The 27,669-nt window shown below is 46.6% G+C and overlaps 3 protein-coding genes and 1 non-coding gene across 8 annotated transcripts in view; 1 reads left to right on the plus strand and 3 right to left on the minus strand.

The window, feature by feature from the left end:
• PLLP (plasmolipin) overlaps positions 1-24,419 on the plus strand; it is a 35,626-nt gene extending 11,207 nt beyond the window's left edge. The window contains exons 2-4 of one of the 3 annotated variants that reach the window (XM_019754300.3): positions 5,474-5,647; positions 7,660-7,782; positions 24,267-24,419. In XM_019754300.3, coding sequence (XP_019609859.2) covers positions 5,474-5,647; positions 7,660-7,782; positions 24,267-24,344 — 375 coding nt within the window. In that variant the 3' untranslated portion in view covers positions 24,345-24,419. Of the gene's footprint in view, positions 1-5,473; positions 5,648-7,659; positions 7,783-8,844; positions 9,789-16,191; positions 16,216-24,266 lie in introns of those variants that run through there. The other 2 variants (XM_074314835.2, XM_019754292.3) reach the window with 2 other exon arrangements.
• ARL2BP (ARF like GTPase 2 binding protein) lies at positions 11,230-17,830 on the minus strand. Its single transcript, XM_019754313.3, has 6 exons — positions 17,030-17,830; positions 16,249-16,310; positions 14,493-14,599; positions 13,484-13,569; positions 13,185-13,281; positions 11,230-12,675 (listed from the first exon to the last, which is right to left on the minus strand). The coding sequence occupies exons 1-6, from the start codon at positions 17,065-17,067 to the stop codon at positions 12,574-12,576; spliced, it is 492 nt and encodes a 163-aa protein (XP_019609872.1). The 5' UTR covers positions 17,068-17,830; the 3' UTR covers positions 11,230-12,573.
• Positions 14,831-14,904, minus strand: TRNAN-AUU (transfer RNA asparagine (anticodon AUU)). Its single transcript has one exon. It is a non-coding gene; the product is annotated as a tRNA-Asn (tRNA).
• The window catches only part of RSPRY1 (ring finger and SPRY domain containing 1), a 41,580-nt gene continuing 33,808 nt past the window's right edge, over positions 19,898-27,669 (minus strand). For all 3 annotated transcript variants that reach the window (XM_019754250.3, XM_019754258.3, XM_074314833.2), the window contains exons 14-15: positions 24,421-24,525; positions 19,898-21,434 (exon numbers count right to left, since the gene is read on the minus strand). In XM_019754250.3, coding sequence (XP_019609809.1) covers positions 21,338-21,434; positions 24,421-24,525 — 202 coding nt within the window. In that variant the 3' untranslated portion in view covers positions 19,898-21,337. The remainder of the gene's footprint in view (positions 21,435-24,420; positions 24,526-27,669) is intronic.

Below are 27,669 nucleotides of genomic sequence, written 5' to 3' on the forward strand. Positions count from 1 at the left end.
AAAGTTAGAAGTTCTGGCTGCCTCAGACCTGCATTCCCCCAGATAAAATAGTAGGTCATCTCAGCTCCACAGACTCGACCAGGCCCGTCTTAGTCATTTCAGTGACCTGCCTGCCTGGCGGCTGCTGAGCTTAAAACACCAGTGTCGGCCTCCAGGCTCTGTGGTGCTCTCCCTGCCTCTGGGGATTACTTCCCCCAACACCCCGACTCTCTAACAGCCCTCACGATTGCAACAGCTTTTAACTTTTCCTTCACATCCTTTTACCTGCACAACACACCTGTGAGGTGACCAGGATATGCGTACCCTCCCCAAACTCAACATGTCAGATGAAATGGACCAGAAAGGTTAAGTGACTCCCCCAACACCACACAGCAAATCTACAAGGGTCTGACCCAGGAAGTGGGGAGGATTAAAAGGAAACGTGGGTGACCATCTTTGGGTGGGAGAGGAGTTAACTTGATGCTCGTGGGGTTGGTGGAGTCTTCCCCCTGACAAGGGAGAAAGGGCTTTGGGTCCCCTGGAAGACGCCTGTGTTAAGGAGTACTGGGCCTCAGACTGAGGGGAGCCTTGGAGAACACTGAGCATGACCTCCCTGCTCCCACAGTACAGAGGGGAAGAATGAGGTCTAAGTAGGGTAGCGGGTTCTGTGCAGGGATCTTCAGCCTATGAGGAGCAGAAGTGCAGCTGCAGGAGACGTCCTAAGCCTGGGCTGGGTGGACTTCTGGGCACTCCCCTTCAGATAAGCCTGTTGGCCTTTATCGGAAAGGAGGGTAGGGCCCACACTGGCACAGGGCCCTTATCTGCCAGGCCTGGGCCTGGTGCTTAGATACATTATCTCAGCCAGGCCTCACACCCCTAGGAACTGCACATGCTATTAGGACCTGGGGAAACCAGGCACAGAGAATGGACTGGATAATGGTGGTAGAACTTGTATTGAGTATTAAGACTGTGTTGGGTGCATTTATATCTCAGAGCTACCCCGTGGGGTCAGCACTCTTTGAAGATGACACTGAGGCCCAGAGAGATTCAACAACTTGCCCAAAGTCATGCAGCTAGTAAGTTGGCAGGGCCAGAGCTTGAAGCCAGAACTGATGCCAGCGTCACACAGCTAAACTGGATCATGACATCCACCCACAGATCCAAAGAGTAGCTAAGAAAGATGTGTTAGTTTCTCAGGGCAGCTACAACAAAGCACCACAAACTGGGTGGCTTAAAACAACAGAAATGTATTGTCTCACAGCTCTGGAGCTTGGAAGTCCAAGATCAAGGTGTCGGCAGCTTGGTTCCTCCTGGAGGCCTCTGTCTGAAAGAGATCTGTTCACGCCTCTCTCCCAGCTTCTGGCAGTTGGCAGCAATCCTCGGCGTTCCTTGGTTTGGAGAAACATCACTCCAATCTCTGCCTCCATCTTTACATGATGTTCTCCCTGTGTGTGTGTCTCTGTGTCCAGTGTCCCTCTTCTAAGGACACCGGTCACTAGACTAGGGCCCACCCTAAGCGAGGAATGCCTCCTGGTCTGGCATTTGGGACAAATCTCTCTCCTCTCGGGTCCTGCAGGAGATTTTTAACAAAAGTATCTCCGTTATCCAGTGTATTCTTAGGGGCCTGCACCTGCGAGATTTCCAGTTGTCTTTGATTATCTGTAGTGCTTGGCTGAGGAGGCATTGCAGGGGCCTCAGAGAGTTTAGAAGTGAGGTGGCAAGGGGTGTGTGTGTGTGTGTGTGTGTCTGTCTGTCTTTAAGACACGCAGGTGTATGTGTAGACACCTACAGAGACACACGGGGACAGATGAACATGTAGGGTCCCAGAGGTAAAGGCATGGCGAGCTCTGCTCTTCCCCACACGGCTCCCTCCCTTCACCTCTCCCACCCTCCTCAGCCTTGCTCACATGTCACCTTCCCAGTGAGATCTTTCTTGACCTCTTATGTAAAATTATAAGTGACCGCACTGCTGGTCCTCCTTATCCCGTCAGCTGGGTTTTTCCCCCCCGTAGGACTGACCCTGCAATCTACTTGAATTTCACTTCTTGGGTTCTTAGCTGGCTCCCCCTAGCAGGGTGGGAGCTCCCTGAGAGCAGGGCTTTTTGTCTGTTTCAGTCACACAGCAATAGGTGCTCAGTAGGTATTTGTTGAATGAATGAACCCAGAGAGAGGGCGTTGGAGTTGCCAGAGACTCTCCCTGGGCAGAGGGGCCTGGGCAGCCCTGGAGGCAGGTGGCAGTCGGAGCCTCCCGTCTTGCTCTCTGCTGACCTACCTCCCGCCATCCCCCTTCCTCTAAACAGTGGGGTTTACTGTTCTATACTGGACCGTAAGATAAGTCCTCTGGTTCCTTCTCCCTGCTGGAGTCTGGGTCCATAGCAGGAGGGAGGGGGCCAGCGGCTCCTGCAGCTTCTGGAGATGAGGCGTGGGCCCAGCTTCCCCTGCAACGCCACCCAGGCCAGCAGAGGGGTCAGCAGATGTGGGGGTGCTCTGTCCTGCACAGGGGCTCCGTGGGGCCCTGGGTGGGGATGCTCCCTTCAGATTCTAGGGGCTGGGAGAGGAGACGACGGGAGGGGAGGAACCAGTCATTCTGGTTCAGGTGGAGGAATGGACCTTCCTTGTTCTGGGGCAGAAACCGAGGCGGCTCCCTGGGCAAAAGGCCAGGGCAGCAGGGCCAGAAACACTAGAAATTCCCGCTGCTTATCCAGCAGCTCCATCTCCCACAGGCTGCACTTGCTTATATGGAAACTGGGGCTGGGCTGAGGGCAGGGAAGCGGGGAGAGCGTGGATGCCAGCTGGGCCTGGCGTTCGGAGCCAGCTGAAGTGTCCTCATTTTGTACGTTACTAAGTAACTCTCAGTGGCGCAGGTTCAAGAAGACAGATCTGGGGTCAAATCCTGCCCTGCCCTTTAGCCACTGGCGACCATGAGTGACATTTCCCTCTGAGCTTGTTTGGAAAATGGAGATAATAAATAGTACTGAGTGATTAGAGGGTTATGGGGGAATCAGTGAAGTCAAAGCCGGGGGCAGGGGTGGGGGTGCGTCCCTGAGGCCTGGCACAGCTGTAGGGCATTAAGTGGTTGTTGCTACCAAGTCTGTAACAGTGCTGGTGATTGATATGTGTTTATTAGTGTAAACCTGAGCTACACCTAATATATACCTATTGGTCTTTTCCTGATTTTTCAGTTTGCTGCATTTTCTAACTTCCTTTCAGAGAATTAGAACCAGGCAACATGGTGCATGGAGGCCTGAAAGGACCCTGCTTTCAGTGCAAAGAGAACTGTTTGTCCCTGACATGCCCAGTCCTCACCTGGGAGTGTTTGGGCTCCTTCAGAACAGTGACCTTACCCAGCTCTGGGGGCTCTTGGCCCCCCAATGTGTCTGTTTCAGGCAGGGTGTCCTGAGGATGGATGGGAAAGGTGTGTGGGGTGGCCTGTGCTGACATGCCTTGGCTCTGGGTCCTTATTGATCAAGGCTCTGTCCCGGGTTGTGTGACTGCTGGCAAGGCTCTGCTACCTGCCCACCTTCCTCGCTTGCGAAGTGGGCCCCAGGGGCCACCGCCAGCCTGTTTGTGGTGGTTGGAGGAGTAGATTCACTGACTCACATCTGCTTCCTTCTTACTACACGGCACCTGTGTGGGGTGGGGTCCTGACTCCTATTTCACAGATAAGGAAACTGAGGCCTCTTGGCTCCTGAGCACACATTTATTGAGCAGATACTATGTGCTAGGCACTGCTGGGCATTGGAGATACAGCAATTGGAGATACAAAACAGGATTCCTCACTGGGCCTGCCTTCTAGTGGGCAGACCTTGTTAGAGCTGTCCAGGTGAGCAGCACAGAGAGGGGAAGGTGCTTGCCCAACGTCACACAGCACAGGCAGGATTGAAAACCAGCTCTTGACATCCAGGCCCAAGCCTCCACCCGCCACCCCTCTTCCCAGCGATATAGTGGGAAGAGAAGCCACACTTTTCCCAGCCTCTTGTGGGGGAGGGGCAGGAAGAGGCGAAAGGAAGGTTGTCAGAGGGGCTGCTGGATTCTCCGGCCATTCTTGGTCATTCTTGTGCTCACCCCACAGGGAGGGGTATCAATAAGAGAAACTTAACCTTTTTGGTCTTGGTGGGGTGCTTTGGGTGGGGTGTCTGGCAGGCACCCAACTCTGGCTGTACTCTGGATCATGACCCAGTGTTTGGTCCAGGGACTTGTGGCCGCAACTGGTGTGAGTGGCCAGGGACTTTTTGTCCCCCAAACCAGCAGCCAGAGGTAGGTCTTGCTCCTAAGCTGCTATTCTGTGACCTGCTGGTTGGCTCCTCTCGGGCTGGGGGCAGGGTCACCGTGAGCCTGGGGGCCACGTGCCTGGATGCTGTCGAGCTGAAGAGGAGGCTTTGTGTGTCTTCATCAGCAACAGAGCGTTTCTCCAAAGCCCCACACAGGCCCTCCCTCCCCTCTGTGGCCACACCTGAGTCACGCCTGGCTGACCAGGACTCCAGAGATTGCCTAGCCTGGGGGACCTAGGCGAGCAGGGAAGGGGGTAGGAGAGCTGGGGGGGCCAGGATGTGAGGTGCCGCTTGTGGGCCTCCCCTGAGCTCCCTGCCTCAGAGCAGACCCTTTGCTGGGCCCACCCTGCCGTGTTCCCCCACGCAGGCCCACGAGGACTGTGTAGAATTCCCTGTGGCTCAGAGGGCTGGGGCGGGCACAGCATCCCCAGCTGGGACTAATACAAGCAAACGCTTCTGTGATACTCACATCTAACTCCTGGGTCCTTAAGGCAGCCCTGTGAGATAGGTGTGGTCATTATACTCATTTGACAAATGAGATGACCAAAGCAGACAGGCTGCAAATTTACCCAAGGTCACCATGCTGTTAGTCTACCAGGGTATCAGGGCCCACCCTGCCACGTGGGAACAGGGTGACAGTTTGGCTTTTCTGAAGCCCAGTTTCACCTGTAAGGGGGGAATGGTAACACCTGTAAGGGGCAATTAGGAGAGTCAGACAAGGTGGGGTGGAGAGGGCTTGGAGGTCACCAGGGGGACACGGGCTGTTCTCCCCCCTCTGGGAGCCTGACTCTGTCGTCAGGGATGTGCTCGTCGCTTCATCTTTCTTTCAGCAACGTTTACTAACTCCTGGCAGGGTCAGTCCTGTCCTGGGTGCTGGGGCCCAGCTATGAGTGAGACAGTCGTCCTGCCCTCAGGGAGCTCACAGTCTGGGGAAGAAAACCGAATTCCGGTCCTGGGGGGCCATGTGCGCACAGAAGGGGGTTCTGGAACCCGGGTGGGGAAGGTGTCCTAGAGCAGGTAACATCTCAGCTGAGACCTGAAAGGGAAGGAAGGTACCAGGCCAGGGCTTAGGAAACAGTGGTCTGCAGGAGGAGCCAAATCCATACTTGACCCAAGGGCTTCAGAGGGAGCTCGGCAGCAAAGGCCCAGAGGCCCCTGCTCCGTGGCCTCCAGCCCGAGTGCTGGGGGCTCTTGGAGACTCTGGCCCCGTCTCACCCCTCCAGGTGCTGGGGCTGCTGGTGTGGGCCCTGATTGCTGACACCCCGTACCACTTGTACCCCGCCTACGGCTGGGTGATGTTCGTCGCTGTCTTCCTCTGGCTGGTGACAATCGTCCTCTTCATCCTCTACCTGTTCCAACTGCATATGAAGTTGTACATGGTGCCCTGGCCGTTGGTGGTGAGTCTGGGTGGGGGCACTGAGGGTGGTTCCAGGCTGAGCCCTGTTTCTGGGAGTCGTTGTGACAGTGACCTTCCGTAAATGAGAAGTGGCAGGACTCTGGCTGGACCTCAGCTGGCCTGCACAGCTGGGCGGGGGAGGGAGGACTGGTGGCTTGGGTGTCCAGTGTTTCTGAGCACTGAGCCATGAGCCAGGAAGGACATAGGCTTGACTTTCTCCGGGGAAGGGGGCAGAAGTGAAGGGCTGTTGGGTGGGGAGACCAGAGGCCATTTGCAGTCTTCAAATTCCTTGTCCTTTTTGGGGGCTGTTGGAGTTCAAATCTGTGTACAGAGGGTCTCTGACTCTGGCTGGACCCAGGCAGGCAGCCCTGGGCCTGGAGGCTGGGCTGTGCTGGCAGGAATTACCTAGGCTGGACCCGGTGTGGTGTGTGCAGCACGGCCTCGGCCGCAGCAAGACCGTCCACCCGCTGCCTCCAGCGTGAGGCCCCTGCAGCCCGGGAGAGGGTGCTGTCCTAGGTTTACCCAGGTCAGTCTTCTCAGGACACAGGGTGGAGAGCGTCCATGGGAAGTAACCCATCCAGACACAGAAAGTGCTGGGTTTTTTTCTCTGACCCGGAAAACCCCTGCAGCTGGGTCTGAGGCTTTGAGTGAGCAGAGAGGAGAGAGAGGCACATGATTGTAAGACAAGTAAGGCTGGGACTAGGCAGCATTGTTTGGAATTCAATGACTTTTTAAACTGAGGAAACGTGAGTCATCCTTAAGACAGAACGGGTTTGTTAGATCTTGACATCACTGGCAGGAGACAGGCGGTGTTTGCAGCGGGTGTTTGCAGCGGGCGCTGGGCTTGGAGGGGCTTGGAGGGGCTTGGAGGGGCGGCCTGACTTCCTGGCCAGGGTCCAGCCCCTGCTCCACGTCTCTGGAGATGGGGGGGCCTAGGTGTCCCTTGGCACAGATTTGGGGCCCCAGTTGATGGCAGGTGGCTCCTTTCAGGCCATGACGGTGGGGCAGTGTCTCCCACACTGCTGGGCCTTTTATCAGGGCAGGGAGGGCTCGCCTGCATCTAGAGGTGGCTGGACAGGGATTGCCAAATTGGGATTTCTCTGGGATGGGGGCTACAAGCTCCCTACAGGGCAGGGAAGATATGTGAAGTGAGAAGAGAGGGTTCTGGACAGCCCAGCACCCGTCTGCCCATAGGAAGCTGCCTCTACTCAGCTCCAACTGTTAGTGCAGAAGCAGGCCCCTTGGTTCCAAAGCTGGTATTTTGAAAGTGTTTTTTATTTTTATTAAATCTTTAGGTTTTCATATGAAATCTAATTTTAGAATATTGGTAACTTAAAAAATAATCTGTGGGCTGAACCAAACCTATCTGAGGGCCACCAGTTTGCAGTCTGCTGTTAACTGGCTCCAGGGGCCAAGTGTTGGGGAAATGGCACCCAGGCCTGGTTTCAGCTGAGGGCCCTTTGTGCCAGCCTGGCTCAGGATCCTGCTGGGTCCTGACCCTGGCATTGGATGTGGGGCCTTGAGCCCAGGATGTGGCCACAAGGCAGACATAGATTCCTCTCGCTGGAGGCAGGCAAAGAGGAGATATGAGATATGAGGCCCCCTCCTAGGGCCAGCCTGAGCCAAGGCCTGCAGTGGCAACAGGGGGAGCCCAGGGGAAGCCCAGGCTTGGCCCTGAGCCCGCATGGAGGAGTGGCCTCAGAGACAGGCTGGGTTTGACCTCGCCATGGGGAATGGGTTTCACCTACTAGGACTTCTCTGCCCCCACCAGCTCACCCCAGCCCTTCCCGTCATCGTCCCCTCAGCCTTGGGTGTGTTTATGCTCCCTGCTCAGATGGCCTGGGCAGAGCACATGCGCACTGCTGTCCCGAGGCCCTTCAGTGGGCGAGACCCATCCTCAAGCCGCAGCCCATGGTGGCTACTGAGGGGTGTGCCAGTGGGAACCAGGAGGTTCCAGCTACTGGGAGTCTCGTGTCTTAAGCCTGTTCTATCCACCCCACCCCTGCCCCCCAGTTGATGATATTCAACGTGAGCGCCACCGTTCTGTACATCACAGCCTTCATCACCTGCTCTGCTGCAGTGGAGCCGACGTCCCTGAAGGGCACCCGGCCATATAACCAGCGTGCAGCTGCCTCCGTGAGTATGATTCCCTGGGGCGTCCTCGGCAGTCACAGGGGACTGGCCAACCCAAGGCTGGTGGCCCTGGACTCCCTCCCGCTGCTCCCTGCTGTGAGGCCAGGCACCTGCCACCTCCTGAGGGCCCATCCTGTGTCAGCAGGTGGGGGGAGCCGAGCTTTCCGCCTTCTGTAATTAATGGTAGAAGCTTGAGGAAGCAGAATGCTTGGGACATACTTGGTGGTGGTGAACGGAAGTTTTGGGTTAACTGTTGAACTTTGCTGTAAATCACTGTGGCACTGATTTAGGGTCATGTACCTCCTTGGGAAAACTATCGCCGCACACCCCGCCTTAAAAGGGCATTAGACCATTTTGGGGGATTCCCAGGCTTTCCCATGATGCCCAAACGTGGGCTCCACGTCCAGTAGCCAGCGAACAGCAGCTCCCGACACCCCATGAGGCCCTGCAGACTGACGGTGCTCTGACTCCCCCAGTGAGGAGGGCAGGGACCACCAGTCCCCTTTGAGAGACAAAGAAACGGCTCGGAGAGATCACGTAACCCTGAGACTAAGTCCAGGGCAGGGCCGGCTCTAGACCAGAACTTGGCTTTCCTCACTCTTCCTGGGGAGGATGGTTTTGAAATCAGTGAACTCAGCTACTGGGACAGACACGGAGCTTCTAAATGCGACCACATAGGACACCTACGTGTGAGCCAACTGCAGACAATTCCTAGGGTAGCTTTGCAATGTTGCCTTTTTAAAACTAAATCCCTGTACCCCTCAGTCCCTCTTAGTAGCGCACGGTCTGGTTGCCCTCATCAGTCTGACAAACCTCGCCTGTGTGGTCAGGGGTTTCTCCCACGAGAATGTAATGTCAGCCCCCCAACAATTAGTTGTTAAATGAGTGTATGGCTAAGTAGGAGTTGGTGAGGCTTCCAGAGCAACTGGTCCCGGTTAACTGAGGGGCCCTAGGTTTCAGCGCCTGGCAGAGGCGAGCCACCTGGTGCTTTTATTACTGTCGCCCCCCTGCCCCCCGTGCCATGCTGCAGATGACTCAGCTTTGCTATCTTCTCTTGTCTTTTAGTTCTTTTCGTGTTTAGTGATGATTGCCTATGGAGTGAGCACGTATTTCAGCTTCCAGGCCTGGCGAGGAGTAGGCAGCAATGCGGCCACCAGTCAGATGGCTGGCGGCTACGCCTAAACCACCTGTGCCACGGCTCGCCTTGGGGCCGAAGGCTGCAGTCGGGTCACAGTGCCGAGTGGCCTCGCCGCCAAGGCCTGAGCCCTGTGTGGAGTCTCTCTGACCATCAGACTTGGGCTCACCCGACACCTAAGGAATCAGGACCCTTCCTCTGGTTTGGCCCAAGTCGGCACAGGCATGGGTTGGAAAGAGGCCAACAGCCAAGCCCGCCTCCCCATCCCCCTTATTCAGCAGAAGGTGACGGGGATACGGGCTCACTGTCTCTGCTTTGTCTTTAGAGGACGTCAGTGCCCAAGGCTGGGCCCAGCCTTCGCACCAGCACTAAATACACTAACAAGGACTCCAAACCTGCAGCCCCTGGGCCACCACAGAATAAGCCTAACAAGCAACATGTATTTATCTTTGTATCTTAGTCTTTGTTCCGGGAGCACAGAGCAAGCTCATGAAACCATTCTGATTCCTAAAGTCACCATTCTGACATGCCCCTCCCCCAAGCCAACATGTGGCTTGTCGCGAGACATTTCTGACAGCCGGTCCTCCTTGCCTGCATTTCAAACATTGTACCAGTTACCTAAAGCAAATTGGTTTTAAGCGACTTCTCAATGGTGAAAAGCCTGTCCAGGTTTCCCTCCCTTTCCCAAGCCCTCGTTTGTAGTATCCTCTGGGACCTGCTAACGTCAATACCAACTGCCTCCCTGACACTTTGATTAGGCACATGGGACATGGAGGGAGGGAAGCAAGCAAGACCTTGCCTGATGAGTTATCATGCGCTTGGTGGTGACTTTGTTGTTATTGTTTTTTTACAAAAATAAAGATGGAAGAACTTATTTGGAAAAGGTGTTTGAGAATCATAGTTACGGATGCTTACAAACGCCAGAAAGCTGCAGGGTAAGATAGCACCAAGGTTCCAAATGCCCACAATAGTGCAATTCCAGTTCTGGAAGTCATTCTGCGCCGCCAACCAGCTGCTTCTGTGACCGGAGGTAGGCCAACCAACTTCCTGCCTGCTCTGCCTGGGACAGACCCAGCTTATGCAGTTTGTCCTGGAATAGATTTAATAGCACCCCCTCTTATTTTCAAGAGGGCCTCACTTTAACAATAAATCATTTAGTCATCCCAGCTCTAGGCCAGTTAGGTCATTTTGCTGAACTTAAGATGCAGTGATGCCACCTACCTTCAAAGTATGTAATCAAAGTGAGTGGTCATGCCTGATGCATGGAGCTGGCACAGACAGCGGGGCAGGGTGGGATGGGGAGGGGTTCCTCCTGAGCTTATTTTTTTCTACCATCACAGAGCAACATGCTCTGAATAATAAGCCAAAGGCTTTCTGGGCACCCTTGGTCCTTTTTTGAAAAACTGGGAACAATTAAAATGTAACTCGATTCAAACAGTTGTGGATAAGCTATTCCATTATCAAGGAATGGGGGATTAAGTCAGATACCCATGTCCCACTTAGCCTGGGACAGGCCCAGTTTATGCCTGTTATCCTGGTATAAATATTAACAGCATTCCTTGTTACTCTCAAGCGTCAGGTTTGAATAATAAATTAGTCATTCCAGGATTAAGCCATGAGTGTTTAGTTTTAAGGGTCAACCCATTTTCTTTTGAGGCTTAAGAGAAAACAAAATGCTAGGCAAGCCTTATAGGTTTCTGACATCTTAATACACAGCCTATTTGAGTGGAGACGTTACCGTGCTTAGTCAAACAAGCACCCTTGGTTCGGGCCCCTGCCTCCAGAATCCTTAGTCCCTGCAGTCTGGGTGAATATTGCTTCCCCTGGGTGCAGAGGGCTAGACAATAGGAGACTGCAACTGTCTCCTGAGGCCAGGGCAGAATGTCAGGGTTTTCCACCCCAGGCCAGGCCTACGGCCCAGGCGGCACATAATGACATAAGTTCCTGTGTGAATGGAGAGAGATTTCTAGTTTGTTTGAAAAATCAGAAAGCCTATCTTCTAATATCAAAATGCAGTAAGCTTCCTTGCTCCTTTCTCTGAATGGAAAAGGATGAAAAGAACCGTTTGCCTTTCTTCTCATTCTTTTTTCATAACTTTGTCTCTGGACTTGTCCAAGTTGCCTTTGCACAGCCAGGCAGCGGACTGACCACTGGGTCTTCATCAAGTGCTTCCAACATAACCAGCCTGAAACGGGCAGTCCCACTGATAAAAAGAGTAAGAGGGGAAAGCAAGCCCAAGACCTGGTGCTTGAAAGACCCGAGCAGTACTAAAATGGGGCAGCAGGTACAGCAAAGAAGGAACGAGTGGTTTAGAATCATGGTTCTTGCAAAACACCTCAAATTTTATTCATGGTACAAAAGTATTTAATATGCGCCATATCAATACAGAAAACACATAGTCTATAGCTCATCCGTTAAAACCAGAATAGCCAGGTGAAAAGTCATTACAGATTGTTATTTTTACTTAAAAAAAAAAAAAAAAAAAAAAATCTAAGAACTACTATTCTTCTTTCTAGAGATGTGACATCCATGTTTTCTGGTCAATAACATTCTATCAAACATTGTACTAAGCCAATGTACTAAATCAAAGCAGGCAGATGACCCATAAAGCTGTTTGCTGTCTCATCCCTGCTGAGATAGACCAGTAAGAAACCGTCTTGGTAGGAAGACTGACAGGAAGAAGGAATTGCAGCGTCCCTACCCAACAGAAAACCTAACAAACTATACAGAAAGGGTTTTAAACAAACCTGCACAAACACTTGACATGCTACAGGAAAAGGATACCTTTTAGCCTCCTTTCAGCACAAACACACATTCATTGGTGCCCAGTAAAACAGGAGTGCCAACATGGCATTTTTGCTTTTAGAGCACTAACAACTAAAAAGCACACAGCATATAATACTTTGATCTTTAAGTGGGTAATCATGGAAGTTCCAAGACTATATCCACTAGGTTAGCCTGAGTATTCATCTATAAAAATATTTTCTCAAAAATGCTTAAGAGAGTTCTAGAAACGGGGACTACATCAGCAGAAGACATAGTGATACAAGCACTACAAATATAAGACTAGTTTTCACATATAGCTTTTAGATAAAGGATATTTTAGATAAATCTCAGTTGATTCCTACAGACAAGACTAGCTGTGATAATAGGAACTCTAGAAATCGCCAGATGGGCAGCTGCTTGAGCAACACCCTAGATAAATATTCCCAGACAGTCAAAGACCCCACTGAGCCTGAAGGACTGAAACTCTGACACATGTGAAAAGCTCTGAGTGCACAACAAGATTCATGCAAAGCCTGCTGGGACAGAGGGCTGGTGATGGAGGGTGCTGACACCACCACGTATACTGGGGAAGGGCCCCCCAGGTGGAATGCGGGACGTGGGCTTGCTCCAGAGGAGCTCAACTCAAGCCCCTGAGAAAGGTCTCTACTCAGGGTGGGGGCAGTACTAGGGTCTCTTAACATAAGGTTTTTCAGAGGCAACAGGTCCCGGGAGGGTCAGGTAATATTTTTTTCACCCATTAATACTTAACGTTAATGAAGATTGCAGAACTGAGCCAGTCTTTCCTAGATGTGTTCCATCCATGGTTAGTGGAAGCTTCTGCCTGGATACTGGGCCCCCACAGCCCAGAACCCGCTCACTGCCCCAGGGACGGCCTAATGCTGCAGGTTGTTGTGCGAAGCCGGCACTGAGGAGGGTTTGCACAACGAAGTCACCACTAAACCACTGCTTAAGTCCAGTCCCCGGCCTTCTTTTTCCTACACAGGAAAAAACAACTTCAGGAGGCAAAGAATAGAAAAAAGTCCCTTCTAGCTCAGAACCTGGTCTAAGGAAGAGGTACGCAGGGTGGGAGTGTGGATCTCCATGGAGCGCACAGCAAGAGGAGGACATTATTTGCATTTTTGCTCAGCGCTGGCCCTGGTCACTTAAAAAATGCACCCCTCTTCACTGAAAAACATTTTTCCTACCTTTGAGCTTGCATTATAAGAAAGGCAAAGCAGAATTAGACCTGCCTTTTGGTTTCGTCCTTCTGATTATTTAGGGACCCTAAGCGATCCCTGGGACCAGTTTCACCAAGACACCAGAATATAATTGGTCGCGGGTCCCAGCTGGAGGACAGCAGCTCACTCTTCTGACACCCACCCGCTAGCTGCTACTGGCCAATCTTAATGGGGAGAAGCATGGGAGGTGGTGTGTGTTCAACAGTTCTACGTGGAACTTTCTAAGTGGTTCAATGTGGCTTACTAAACAGGCAAGAGTGACTTACTGCTCTGTAGTCCAGAAACATTTCTTTAAAAGCCAGAAAATCCGTAAACGTGAGCAGCATGTCGAATATGTCACCGGCCATTTCATCTTTATGGTGCCTGTAAAAGAAAGGGATGGCTGGTTCATGACAAATGATGAAAAACAGACTCTGTCTTCAAGAATTCATTCACAGGTTTTGAGGCCCCCTACTCAGGACTTAACCACCAAATACTCTCAGCCTTGATGTTCAAGTACTGAACAAAAAGTGTCTGCTTGAAACTGAAGGAGGGGGAAGGTGAAAAACAGACAAGCACAACTCACTGTAAAGTTGCTGTGAAAGCCGCCATGTTAAACCCAGGAATCCGCTCCAGCAGTTGTTCTTCGATGTACTTTTCTACCAGAGAAATCTGCAGCAGGGGAAAGGCTCTCTGTCAGACCACACTTTAGGAACAAGACTTCTTTTCAGAAAGCCTGTCCTAGGAGCCTCTTCTAGGTGCAAGGCTCCATGTTGAGTGCTAGGGATACCAAAGAGAACCAAAACACAGCTCCTGTCCTGGGCCTGGCCCAAGCACGCGAGACACTGGCAGGTAATTAATTGTACTGTTAAGATGAATTGTCTAAGGTAGGTAGAGACAGCAGCAGGGCTCCCACTCCCATGGCAGGAAGTAAAGTAAGTGGGGCTTTTCTTTGTGGGCAGATAAAATCTGTGCAAAAAGAACATACACAAAAGCTTAGAGGCAATCACAGGGTGCTTATAAGCTGAGGCTTGGCTTAAGGAAACCTGCACTGACTATGCCAAGCTTCTCTGTTAAGAAAGTCCTGGAGGCTCAAACCCATTCTCAGACAGGAGATCATTCCAGGAGGCTGCCCGGGGGCCTTGGCAGAGTGGAAAGACCCCAGGATCAAGAGTTGAGGTTCCTGGGTTCTAGTCTTGGTTTTGCCACCAACAAGTGATCTTGGTTTTCACTTTTACCCAACCGTCACACATACCTGACTGGATTACGTAGTAGAAAAATATGGTGAAAGCCAAAAGGTGAAAGTATATAAATGTAAGGTGTGGTGACCCCACATATTGCAACTGAAAGCAGGATTATAATAAGCCAAACATATTTTAAAAAAGAAGCAGACAAAATCATCAGACATTTGGAAAACAGCCCGAAAAGCTGGAGGAAAGCAACAGGAGCTGAAAACTAAACCAGATTCTCATTAGAATTTCTGGTGTGGTACTGGTGGGAGAATTTAAAAGTCAAGCAAATTTTAACATCTTGATTCTAAATTTACATTTTAAAGAAATCCTAATCTCTGGTAAGAGAAACAGAAATCCACTTACATACTCGTTAAAAATAGGCGTGTAGGTGAGTTTATTCTCTTCTGTGTCTTCAAACTCTTGGTAGTACTTGTCCATGAAATTTCTCTGTAATAACTGGAACTCATCGTCTGAACCACAATAGAAAAATTTATTCTTTTAAATGGAGACTAAAAACCATTCTGATTTATAAATAGGCAGGAATTATATGTCAGACCTGGTTTCTCAATGGTCAATCTCTAGGAGAGGAAAACTAATAGTGTTTCAAGTAAGTGTTAAATGGGACACAAACGTTGAAATAGACTGATCCAGTCTTATTACTACTACTTATTATTATTTTTTTTAAGGAGGGCGCAGCTCAGTGGCCCATACAGGGATGGAACCAGCAACCTTGGTGTTAATAGCACCACGCTCTAACCAACTGAGCTAACTGGCCACCCCTCTTACTATGTTAAAAATTGTAATGAAATATACACAATATAAAATTTACCATTTTAACCACTTTTAAGCATATAGTTCGGTGGCATTAAGTACCTTCACATTGTTGTGCAACCATCACCACCATTGTCCAGTTCATTTTACACATACCCATACTGGGTGGCTTGGGAACGTCCTCTCATTAGTTTTCCACAAAGGAATGAAATGGTTCTCTTATTTTAGTATAATTTCAGCAGCAGTGGTGGAAATAGTGTCGTGAATAAATGTATGGGCTCTGACAGGCTAGACTGCTGGGTTCAGTCACTTAGAACTGTGTGACCTTGGACATGTTACTTAATTTCTCTAAGCGCCAGTTTCTTTAACTGGAAAATGAGGATTATACAGGGTTGCTAGGTGGAATTTAGATGAGAATTCATGTCACGAGATTAGTTCATAGCAAACACTTAAATGTCAGGGAATTTTAACAACCGAATATAATATTGTATCTAAAAATAAAAGGAAAGCTTCACCAACCACCTAGACTTGGGGATACATACCCTGGGCTTACAGAGGGCTCATTTTCCTACAGCATACAGGGTACCCATAAATGGCAACAACTCAAAGTATTCTTCAGTATCCCCAAATCCTCAGAGGGGTTAATGATGACACATCTGTATTTAGAGGGTTAAGGGCATGATCCTTTACAAAATCTGAATGTACAACAACTTGGTCAGTGATTTTCAGACTAAATGAGACTAAGATATACAGCTACTAACACCACATAACTCCCAAAAAACTTCAGGTCAGTAGACAAGATGTTCTCAAATTTAACTTTTTCTCGCACATCTGTCTTAAACCTTTGGTGTCTGTTATTGCCTATTACTTAGCGGGACTTATGGATGCCAAAATGAACCCACAAACAGGAACTCAGAACCCAGGAAAATACAGAACCAGCTGCAGTATGACAACCTTGTTTTCTTCATGGACACTGGTGCTATGGTTATGGTTTTATGCTGTGGTTTGTGTCACGAAAATGTTACAACTAAAAATGAAAAAACTAAATTGCGTAGTTTCTACCATAAAAGAGGTCACTGTTTCCTGGAGTTTTGCCAAGATCCCCTTAACTCCTAGGTGCCTGATTATCTAAATAAGTCTCGACTCCTGAATCTCTGGATTGTTTTAAGAATACTGGGCTGTCAGCCTCTAAGACAAATCACAGTAAGGCTTAATATTACATGTGCTACATTAAAAAATTATATGCAGCTTGATGTTTTCTCTTAAAATTAACTCTCCAAATTGATTTCAGTCTCCTTAAAAGCAAAGGTCTAGCGAGCACAGATCCGATTGTGGCAAGGAAGCTTACCCATGATAATGTCCTCTAAATATCCAACCACAGCATCAAATTCTGCATCAGAGGCGGAAGAGCTGAAAAATATGCCTGGATAAGGTGCTGTTTCAAAGATTTCGGTTTCAAAAACATTTATTACGGACATTTTCAAACATGCACTAAAGAAAAATGAATAGCAAAATGAATCCCATCATTCAGCTTCAACAATGAAAACGATTATGCTCTTATCCAGCAATTCCAAACAATAAAACGCACTGGATGCATCTGTGACATCAAAGATAAATGTAATGGCTCCACTTTCAGGAAAACCTGATACGCACCAAGGAATTACAAAAGGGACAAATAAAGGGAGCAAAGGGTCGCACGGGACATCTTAAGACAACTCCGCATTTATCTCCTGCGGTTCTAGTCACCGCATCCTTCGCTATCACCCCACACCTATCTGCTTGTGAATGTGAACCTCACGCTGGCGAGATACTGGCCGAGGTGGGAGGTGGCAATGAGATCAGAGTCCCTGGTGGAGGGTCCTCTGGCCCGTGGTCGGGCCTCGGCAGCTCAAATCCTGCAGGTCTTGCTGACGACTGAAGATTAGAGGCAGGGGGTTGTGATAGAGGCATCGCCCCGCACTCCAGTCCTCCCGGGCCGAAATCTGGCGGTCGCAGCAGCGACAGAATGGACACCAGGAACCCGGGCGGAAACCTGTCGGTCCCCCACCCCGCGAGGACACCCGTTTCAAAGGGCCGAGGCCGAACACCAGCAAGCCCCAGCCTCCTGCCCCCCGGGCGGTGCCACTCACAAAGGCAGCGCGAAACTCTCTTCCTCTAGAGCGTCCATTGCCGCCGCCGCTGCCGCATCCACCCGCTGCGGGCGAGAGGGCCCGTCAGCCTCCTACCCCGCCCGCGGCCCGGGCCCAGCCTCCTCTCTGCACCGCAAAGCCCCAACCGGCATCGGGGAGGCCTTGCCACGGAGGCGAAGGCCGACTCACGGCCCAGCCGGGTCAGCACCTACGCGCGAGGCCCCGACTTCAGGGTCCCGGCTGCAGCCACGCGCTGGCGGGGCCTCCACGCGAGCCGCCGCAAGAGCGGGGTCGGAGTCGGTTACCGACCTCCTGGCGCCCCGCCCCGCCTCCCGTCACCATGGCCACCGCAACTCCTTCCGTCGTCTCGCGGCTCCTGACAGCCAATCACAGGTGCACGTTGCCGGACGCCAGGGCGGGGCAAAAATAGGGAAAGGAAGTGAGGGAAAGGGATAGTCGCCAGGGAAGCTGGGCCTCAGTAAGAATAACAGGGTTGCTGACGTTCTTCAAGCTGTTCGGCGATTAAATCTTACGTCGCCCGGTTTTATGGAGGAAAGAATCCAAGCCACGAGCCTCAATTCCCTCACTTGCAAATTACAAGCTTTAAGAAGACTATTTTAAAGAGCACTATAAATCGCAAATCTCTTGAGAGCCAACCCCTTTTGAATCAGATAATGCGGATGTCAGATTTGCAAGGCAGTTACTCCCTCTCGTGGAAGAAAAGCCTCACTGTAAGAAGTGGAAGTCTCGTAATTTACATAAAATATTCACATCATGAAGATTATTAGGCAGTAACTAGTTTCTTGGCTAATTATGCGAGATAAAAGTGGACAGAACTCTTTTGAACAAGCAATCATAAAGTCTCCTCCAAAACTGCCAAATATTGCAAAAAAGATTCCCCAGAGCTGATTCCTCGTGATTGGACCACTAGGAATTGTTTCTTCCGTTGCCTTGTATCTCTGGCTAAATGTTATGGTACATGTCTCTGGGATTAACCGTATGGCTTAGGTTTCATCTGAGATGGCCAGCCTGAATGACTTGACATTTTGAATGGACACGAAGTAGATAATCAGTGGGATCTGGAACTAACAAATTTACTTGAATACATTAAATGTTTCCCATTAACAATCATTTCTTAGACCTTTTGTGGGTTAGCCATTAAGAATTGTTTTCAGTGAGTAAATAGAAAAAATGGACAATCTTGGGAAGCGCTAATTTTAGTTGGATAGTTTGTTTTCACAGATACATGTTCAAGATAGTTGAAATTTATGCAAAAAAGCCCTTTTCTGCAGTGGAAATGTAATGGCTCCGTGCAATGTCAGAGGGATAGTGGATGGGGGGAGGGGGGTTCACACAGTGTGAGGGATATAAATCATAAACGTCTAAGTATTGCTTTGTCTTGTGCACCTGAAACTAATAAAATTAAAAAAAAAAAAGATGTCAGAAAAAAAAAAAAAAGTCCTTTTCTGGTAGTAGGATTGTTTTGGTTTCTGTGATTGAATTGTTTCTGGGCTTTCTGTGAATGACACCAGGACTTTGTTTTGCTTCATTAATATCATTCAAAAAATGTGGCAATTCATTAAAAAACGTTTTGGTGTGCTTTTTTGGCTGGAATCCCGGGGGTTTCTGGGAACTAAAAAAGTTTTTTTTCTCTATCTAGTATAATACATCGTCAGTGAAAGCCTAGCTTTGTTTCTCTTAAAGTGCTTACAGGAACTACATAATATATAGATCTCCTGGTTACTGTCTTCCACACACCGCTTGCTAACCCCTAGTTTTTTCTCTATATGGAGTAAATATCTTTCCCTTTGAAGTAGCTTCAAGATTCAAGATTACAACTTTGCTTCCATCCTGAATGATTAATATTGAAATCTTGTTTCATGGTCTAGGAAAATTAGAAAAGTAGATCGTCTTATGAACAAAGTTCAAGGGTAGATATCGAGAAAGCTAATAGGCTCCAACAGAGACAGATTACCTACTAATTCCATTTATTCTTCACTATCTCTACTGAATTTACAGACCACCTTCACCTCTCTGCCGGATTCCTTCAAAGTTTCCCTACTGGTCTTACTATTTCCATTTTTCGCTTGTCTTCTATCCTGCTCCGCCTCCCTCACTGCTTTCCATTCTGCACATAGAAGCCATAGCCATCTTTAAAAATTATTTATCAAAGCACTTCCATGTTTAAACTTTTGCTTTCTATTGTACGTTGGATAAAATACAAAATCCTTAACATGGCTGCATGAGCCAGTCCCGACCTCTCCACGACTGGAGCATACAACTCTACCCATTCATTCCTATCTTACTAGCTACAGGGGCCTTCCATGAGATCCTGAAGCCCACTGAGCTCCTTTCCACCTGAGTTAGGGCCTTTGCCTATAATGTTGAGTTCATGTAGCTACCCAGTCCTAGAAGCTTGTTCTCAGTCTCTCTGCCTGGCCACGTCCCACTTCTTCCTTTTTTGAGTTTTTACTACTACAACTTCCTTAGTGAGGTTTCTTCTGTCCCACCCCCCGCAATCCACCCTGCCATCTAAATGAAGTCCCCTCATTCTCTCTCAAAGCAGCACCCTATTTTCTTTCAAGGCACTCACAATTTATTACAATAAACACAATAATGTTGTCTTCTCCCTACTACCTGATATAAGTAAGCTCCGTGAATAGATCTGTTTTGTATACCACATAGGCACAGTACCCAGAACATATTAGGTGCTCAATAAAGATTTGCTGGACGAATAAGCGATTAACCCCGCTTCTTAATTCTGATACTTGATTCTCGCTTATCCTAGAAAGTGGTAGCCCTTAAACTTGAGAGTATGATGTCTTAGAACTTTAGCAGCAGGCACCAATGAAAGTTGTGAAGTCTTAGTCAAAAAAGGCAACAAATGTTTTATTTCTTCAATGCAAATTACTGATTCACCACAAGCTAAAGAGAACATATATATATATATATTTATATATATTTTTTGAATTTATGTGGAAGACTAAAGACATGGAAAAAATCCAGCACCCCAACAAGTACGGCCAGGAAGGAGATCAGCTCTCTAATAGGACAGTTTAATGAACTACAAACAAGAAAGGGTGGGAAAGGATGAAAATATGTGCATTGAGTTTAAGACACTGTAAAACTCAGAAGACATATTTACTATTCAAGTATAAACTCAGTAAGGACTTGGCATAAATTGAAAGGCAGCTGCTGAGGTACACCATTATAAAATAAGTTCTATGAATTTACAATTCTACCTTCCAATTTTCTGGGAGAAAAAACCAAACTCTTGAAGGTCTTCACCAGAGACCCTGAGAGGGAGTAACACTTTTGATGAAGACATAGTCAACAATCCATGATTGAATTTGCTATTCAAAAACATGTATTTATTTAAAACAATAGGAATATGTGCTCTCAGACTGTCCTCTAAGAGTTTTTGAGACTATTAGTTCAAGAGTTTCAAGGTATATTACTTCCAAAAACAATACTGATTAAAAAAAAAATTTCTTTTAACAAACAGAAAACCTGATTTGATGGTATCTTAAAAATACCCTAAATACCAAATTTTCTCTAGTCAAACACTGCAATTAATTTAATAATTCCTCCTGCATTGTTAAAACATTTTTTCCTCACAAAATGTGGGTACTGCAATTGGATAGAAACACCATGAATGTGAAAATACCACCAATTTTCTGTAGTTAAAAAAAAACTAGATGTTCTTTGGAATCACTGAAATATCAAAAATGTGGGTTTTTTTCCCTACTCTCTGTGCACCTTCTTTCAGGCCCTCCATGTTGCTTGTAGTATTGACCTGTGTGATTCTAGTCTTATAGATTCAAGTCTTGCAGTGCAATATCCACGCTTAACACACTGGTATCTGACCAATGGGAGGTTGTACTTAACCCAGAAATGCTGTCATTTACTTCTCCGTAACGACTTCTGTCCAAAATAAAACTTTAGAATATGAGACAAAACCTCCTGTGTTAAACAATCAAATGAACCCAATGTGGAGAATTCCAGTGTGGTTTCAGCACTCAGGAGGGAGGGCACTGCCCCCTATTGATTTTCATGGAGGTACCACAGGCCTAGCTTGTTAGTATTCAGCTTTCCTTGGCCTTAAAAGGAACTTCTCAGGGCTGGCAAGTTGGGTTAGATTCTAAGAGAATTTTGTCTTTGACAAACTACCATTTTTAGCATAAAATCTGGCCATGGCTATAAGTTTCAATGTGCGTACAACTGATTAGAGATTTTTTTTCTTTGTTTTTCTTTTCAACATTGGCTGGAATTGAGTAGAAATAAGTCCATGGTGCCTCTTCACGTGTGTCATGAAATGTGGGAAATTTGTCTGACTCTAGACACTATTTCTTTACGACACAATGGGCAGGTCTCCAGTTGCAAGGCACAATCCATGCACAGGTCACTGAGGAGAAAGACAAATGCCAGTTAGGTTAACACTTCAAAAGGTCAAACTGCCCACTACTGCTGACTCAATCTAAAATGTTAACAAGCTTGTTAATTGAATGGGAAATACTTAATGGCTAAAAAATGAAATATATAAATAAATAATAAGTCTCCTTCCCATTCCTGATCCTCAATCTTCCTATTCTGAGGAATAAATTAAAAGTTCATGTGTGATATTCCAGAAAGTCTGCATGTACACAGGATATACATGTAGATGTGTAGAGATACAATGCTATTTTTCCCAGACAGCTAGCCATTTATGCCACTATCATTTGCTGAATGTCTATCTTTCACTGTAGTTTGACACAATATCTTTACCATATTTTCACTTGCAGTTAGTTGTATTTCTGGGCTTCTATTCTGTTTCATTGTTTTGTCATTCTTTTCCTATACTGGGACAAAACTATACACATTTATTTTAATATATTTTAAGATGTGGTAGAATTTTGTCTTAGCATCACATGTACTTTTAAATTAGCGTTTCTATTTCTAGAACAACAACAAAAATCATGTTGCCCTTTTTATATAGACTAAATTAAACTTAAGGGTTAGGGAAAACTGTCACTTTTACAATACTGAGACGTCTTCTTCTCCAAAAACAGATCTATTTATTCAAGTCTTCTATTACATTCTTTGGTCGTTTAAAAATTTTCTTCTTATAGGTACCATGCATTTCTTGGTATGTATTCTTACGTAGCCTTTTTAAATGACTATTATAAAAGGAATTTTCAATTATAATGGTCTAAATGGTTGCTGTTGATATACAGAAGAGCTATTATTTTTTGCAACCAACTAGCTTGTTCAATTATCACACTGATGCTAACAGGTTTTCAGTCATTCTCCTGGTGCCCAGGTATACAATCCATCATCTCCAAATGATTTTGCTCCTCTTTCTCATTTTTCTCCCTCTTTTCTCTCACTCATCTAAGTGCCTTAGCTTACACAATGCAAATCATGGTGCCTACAGCTGGCATCCTTATCTTGTCCCCACCATCTCTTAGAATACTTCCAGCGTGTCACCATTAAAAAGATACTAGGGTTTGGTTGAGACATATGTCTTTATATTGTTAAGGAAGTAGCCACACATTCCTAGTTTATACAGTTTTCTACCCTCCATTCATTTCTGTTTTGTAATATTCCATTCATTAGAAATGCACATTGAATTTTAACAAATGCCATTGCAGCATTTTTGGAGAAAGTGTTAATTTCCTGACCTTCTTCCCTTGGCCTATTTGAGTAAATTATGTAAGTAGATTTCCTATACTGCACCATCCTTGCATTCCTGAGATTCCATGCCCTGTTGTACATGATGCTGGGTCCTACTTGATAATATTTTAGATTTATATTCATGAGTTTTCTTTTTTTGGTGTTTTCTTTACCCGCTTTTGGTGTAATTATCATGTAGGCTTTGTAAAAAGAGTATGGTAGTTTTCCTCTTTTCTCTATGGTCTGGAGAAGTTTAAATAGAATCTATCTATTCCCTGAAAGCTTGAAAAAATTCACCTGAAACCATGTGGTTTTGGTTGGGGGAGAGACAAAGGTAGCTTTGACAATCATCTCAGTTTCTTCAATCATCTCTAACTGAGATCAAAGTTACCTTTGTCTGTAGTAATAGGAATCTCTTCTCAGGGTCTGTTCATGTCATTCTGTTTATCCAGATTTCTTTTCTTTACCCCTACCCTTTTAAAATTGTTGTTGCTGCTGAAAGTTAAGCCACATTTTCTTATAATTCTTTTAATTTGCTCCTCCGACCCTGTTTTGGATTTATCTATTAAGGAGAATATGCTCATACTTAAGATACCTGGTTCTAAGTTTTTAGATTTCGGCCTTCATTCATGAGCCCTTACTTTGTGCAAAAACCACTGAAAAGGGCCAGAGAGTGCAAAGATGAGTAAGACCAGACCTGCTGTTTGGGATCTCAACATTCTTACAGAAACAAAGACCAAAAAGGCTATCAAGAGATCCAACCTTTAAACTCTGCATCTGCCTGTGAGGCCCTGAAAACTAAAATCTCCAAAGGAACTCAAACTGAGGAGTTCTGGGCTGCAGAGTTGATACCAGGGAAAAACCACAACTGGAGCCATTGTGCTTTCTTTCAGAAGAAAGACTGGTAAAGCTAAGGGTGACAGAAGATACACCACATGCACTTCCCTTAGCAGCCAATTAGACAACCCATTTCAAAGGACAGCAAACAAACAGAGGCAGAGTCAGGGGCCCAGGCTGAGCCATGTCCAGGGGTGACAAATTGGGGTCCATCACTCTAGGCTCTGGACCGCTAGGAGACGTGGTGGCTAAAGGTATGTCAAAAATAAAAGCAAGGCAGAGTATGGGCTGTGATGAACTACAGGGAGCTGGCCTGGAACAGGAGCGTGGGTACTGCTCACATACAGTCAGCACACATTCCTGGGCCAGGCCAGGGCCCAGGACACAGGCCAGGGCACTGCCAACTCCTCTTCCCCTTTCTAACCCTAGTTGGGATGGCCTTCTTGGGGACCAGCTTGTTGGTCTTGCTGATGTTTCGCCACTCTGTACTACAGGATCTAGGCTACCCTCTGAGTTCATCTCATACAACTGAAATCTGGTTAGATGGCAAGGAGGCGCTGCCTTCTCAATGGTTAGGACTATAAATAACAAGTATATGAGAAGGCTCTAAGACTACGTAAGAGGGATTGCTGAAGAAGCTCATAAATAGTATTAATCCTTTTACATTTTGTGATGTGAAAACTGTTATTAAAAATACAGTACTGCGAAAACACAGGCATTCCATATCAAACAGCTTCTTCTATTTCAGGAACTTTCTGGAAGACAGCCCTGTGCTACTTGGCAAACTCTAATTCCTCATTCCTCTATGGAACTGGTAATGCTCTAAAAGCAATTCAAGAACAGGATGAAACCTTGCCTAATATAATGTGCAAAATAGGAAATAATCAAACAAGCCCTCTTACCTGTGTCCACATGGCTTCAGCTGTGTGTCTGCTACCTCATCGCAACACAAGGAGCAGCAGTTTTCCCGGATGCTGACTTGTTTCAACAGAGCAAGACGCCTGTGCCTGAGCAGAAAACAGTTTGTCAACCAATAAATGGGGCCTGTTAGCAGAGATGCATAGAAAATGCTTTGAAAATGCTCTGCATGTGTTGTGAACGAAAAAGGGACTACATAGCAGACCCGGCAAGTTCATGGGGCCACATGGCAGGCCTGACAAGCTCACTAACAAAAGTAACCACACAGGATGGTTTGATCATAAATTCCTAACTGGGCAGGTCATGGTGGGTAGTCACGTCCAAGGCCCATAGCTTCCTTTACATTACGCAGCGCTTCCATTGATCTTAGGTATCTAGGACAACTGCCTTTGAAATGCCAAACCCCTGGGAGGCATAACCCCTGGGAGGCCCTGGGTGGAGCACCTGGAACTCCTCATTGTTATCTTGTTGCCCACATACCATCTTTATTTACTGTAAAAGTTAAATGCGAACTATTCTGCACCCACCAATCCTAGAAAATCCCCCACATTTGCTTATTCCCACCTGCTTAATAAATCTATCACCAATGGATTTCATGTACCTTTGTTACTTCTCTCCTTTGATTCTAAGTGCTTAAAACGAACTGCAAAACTGCCATTCTATGGAGTCTTTTCTCAATCTTGCTTCCAGGCATGTTCTCAGTTTGACTCAAATAAACTCTAATATAAAATCTTTCTATCTGCTTGGTCTTTCCGGCATACTGTGTATTCCATTCCTTAAGTTTTATTCAGTAGCTATCACACATGGCAGCTCATTTCACTCTTACAAAGATCTGAAATCACTGGATTCCATTTGGAATGAAGGATGATTGGTCATTCCCATTTTACAAATAGTTCAAGAAAATGATTTGCATAAGGCCACATACAGTAAACAGATTCATGGATCAAATTCAAATCTTTTAGTTCTAAGTTCAGTGCTCTTTTTATTTTATCAGCAAAATTTTAACATTTTAAGTTACACACCTCTGAAAGTTTGATGAAAAGCATAGGGCCTTTCCCAAGAAAAATGCACATACACAAGTTTTTATACAATTTCAAAGTGCTTACGATAGCCCATTGTGGACTCCCTGGAAGTCCAGTCACCTCAGGTTAGAACCCCTGCCTTGTACTTTCACTCAGTTTGGAAAGGAAAAATAGTGGAGAGGCAGGACGGCCCTGCTGAAGGTACAGCCTTGACGGATGGGCAAGAGAAACATGAAGCATTCATTCAAGCACTTAAGGCCCAGTGTGTGCCAGGCACTGTTCCAATCCTGGGCAATTCAGCAGTGAAGAGAGGACTAAAAAAGAATCTCAGAGAGCTTACACTCCAGTGGGGGAAGACAGACAATAAACCAGATAAAAAAGTGAAACATACAGAATGTTAAACACTGATCAGCAGTAGCATGATGAAAAATAAAGCCGGCGGAAGGATAAGGAGGGTGTATGTGAGAGGCAGGGAGTTACACTTTTAAATATGGCCACAAGGGAAAGTCTCACTAAGATGACATTTAGGTAAAGACATGAAGAGAGTAAGGGAGTGAGCCTGGCAGATATCTGGAGAGAGACCATTTGTGATAGTGTGATTTTATTTATTTAGGAATTAATTTTTTAATTTAAAATTCCTCCCTCTTCCAAGCGATTGCTTCTGCTAAATTATCCTCATAATGTGAGGCTAACAGTTTTTTGTTGAATGAAGGTCAAAAGAACACGACTTTAATTTTTTTAAAGTTAATATATATCACAATTTTTGCTGCATTTATGTGATATTATGATTTATAATAAGAAATATATAGATTTGGACTTCATCCGCATTCCTGGCACAAAATTCCTAAAACCCTTGAAACTTCCCAAGACAAAGGCCTTTTTAAAATATGTTAATGAGGTTACTTTAGAAAAATCCCTAGGTAATATAAGGGGGCTGGCTGCTTGGGGAACCAACCTTGTGATAAGAGCTTGGAAACTTTTAGCCTCATCCTCTGACTAAAGGGGGCCGGGGTTAGAGATTGAGTTCAATTACCAATGGCCAATGATTTAATCAATCATGCCCATGTAATGAGGGCATGGGAACTCTGTGCCCTTTTCCCAAACCTTGCCCTAGGCTGTTCCTATTATATTCTTTTTATGACAAACCAGTAATATACTAAGTAAACTTTTCCCGAGTTCTGGAAGCTGCTCTAGCATATTAATTGATCACTAGGAGGTGGTCCTGGGAACCCATTTACAGCTGGTTGGTCAGAAGCCTAGGTAACAACCTGGACTTCTGATTGGCAGCTAAAGTGGGGGAGAAGGGCAGTCTTGTATGACTGAGACCTTACTCTGTGGGATCTGATGCTATCTCCAGGTAGATAGAGTCAGAATTGAGTTATTGCTTGGTGGTGTTGAAAAATACACATAGGACCATTCTAGTTGCAGGAAAAGCAAGTGTCAAGGCCCTGAGGCTACAACAGACCTTAGTATGTTTTGAATGTTTAAAAGTTAAAAACTACAGTATGTTTTAGAAGCAGCAGGGAGGCCAGGGTGGCTGAAGGAGCATGAACAAATAGGAGAGGGTAGGAGATACAGTTAAAGAAGTAATGGAAAGAGGGGACAACTCATGTAGGGCATGGTAGGTCACTGTAAGGATTTAAGATTTTACTTTAAGTGAAATGGGAAGCCACTAAGTATTCTGAACAGAGAAGCACATGACCTGATTTAAGTTGTAATGAAATCATTCTGGAGGCTGTGTTGGATAGACTGAAGGGGGTCAAGGCAGGAACAGGGAGACTAGTTAGAGGGCAGGGCAAAAATAATCCAGGTGGGAAATTACGGAGGCTTGGACCATGGTGGCACCATGTTTTCCCAAAAATAAGACCCAGCTGGACTATCAGCTCTAATGCGTCTTTTGGAGCAAAAATTAATATAAGACCAGGTCTTATTTTACTTTAAGACCAGGTCTTATTTTACTATAAGACCCAGTCTTTATGATATGATATGATATAATATAATGTAATACCAGGTCTTATATTAATTTTTGCTCCAAAAGACGCATTAGAGCTGATTGTCTGGCTGGGTCTTATTTTCGGGAAAACATGGTGGCAGTGGGGCTGATAAGCAGTTGGATTTGGGATATAAACTGAAGACACAGCCCACAGGATTTGGGAGGGATCGGATGTGGGAATGGCAGAAAGTAAGGTGTCAAGGGTACTCTAGGATTAT

This window comes from Rhinolophus sinicus, chromosome 8 (genome assembly GCF_057876585.1).
Source record: "Rhinolophus sinicus isolate RSI-liver-muscle chromosome 8, RSI-T2T, whole genome shotgun sequence".
In the NCBI taxonomy this organism is placed as follows: domain Eukaryota; kingdom Metazoa; phylum Chordata; class Mammalia; order Chiroptera; family Rhinolophidae; genus Rhinolophus; species Rhinolophus sinicus.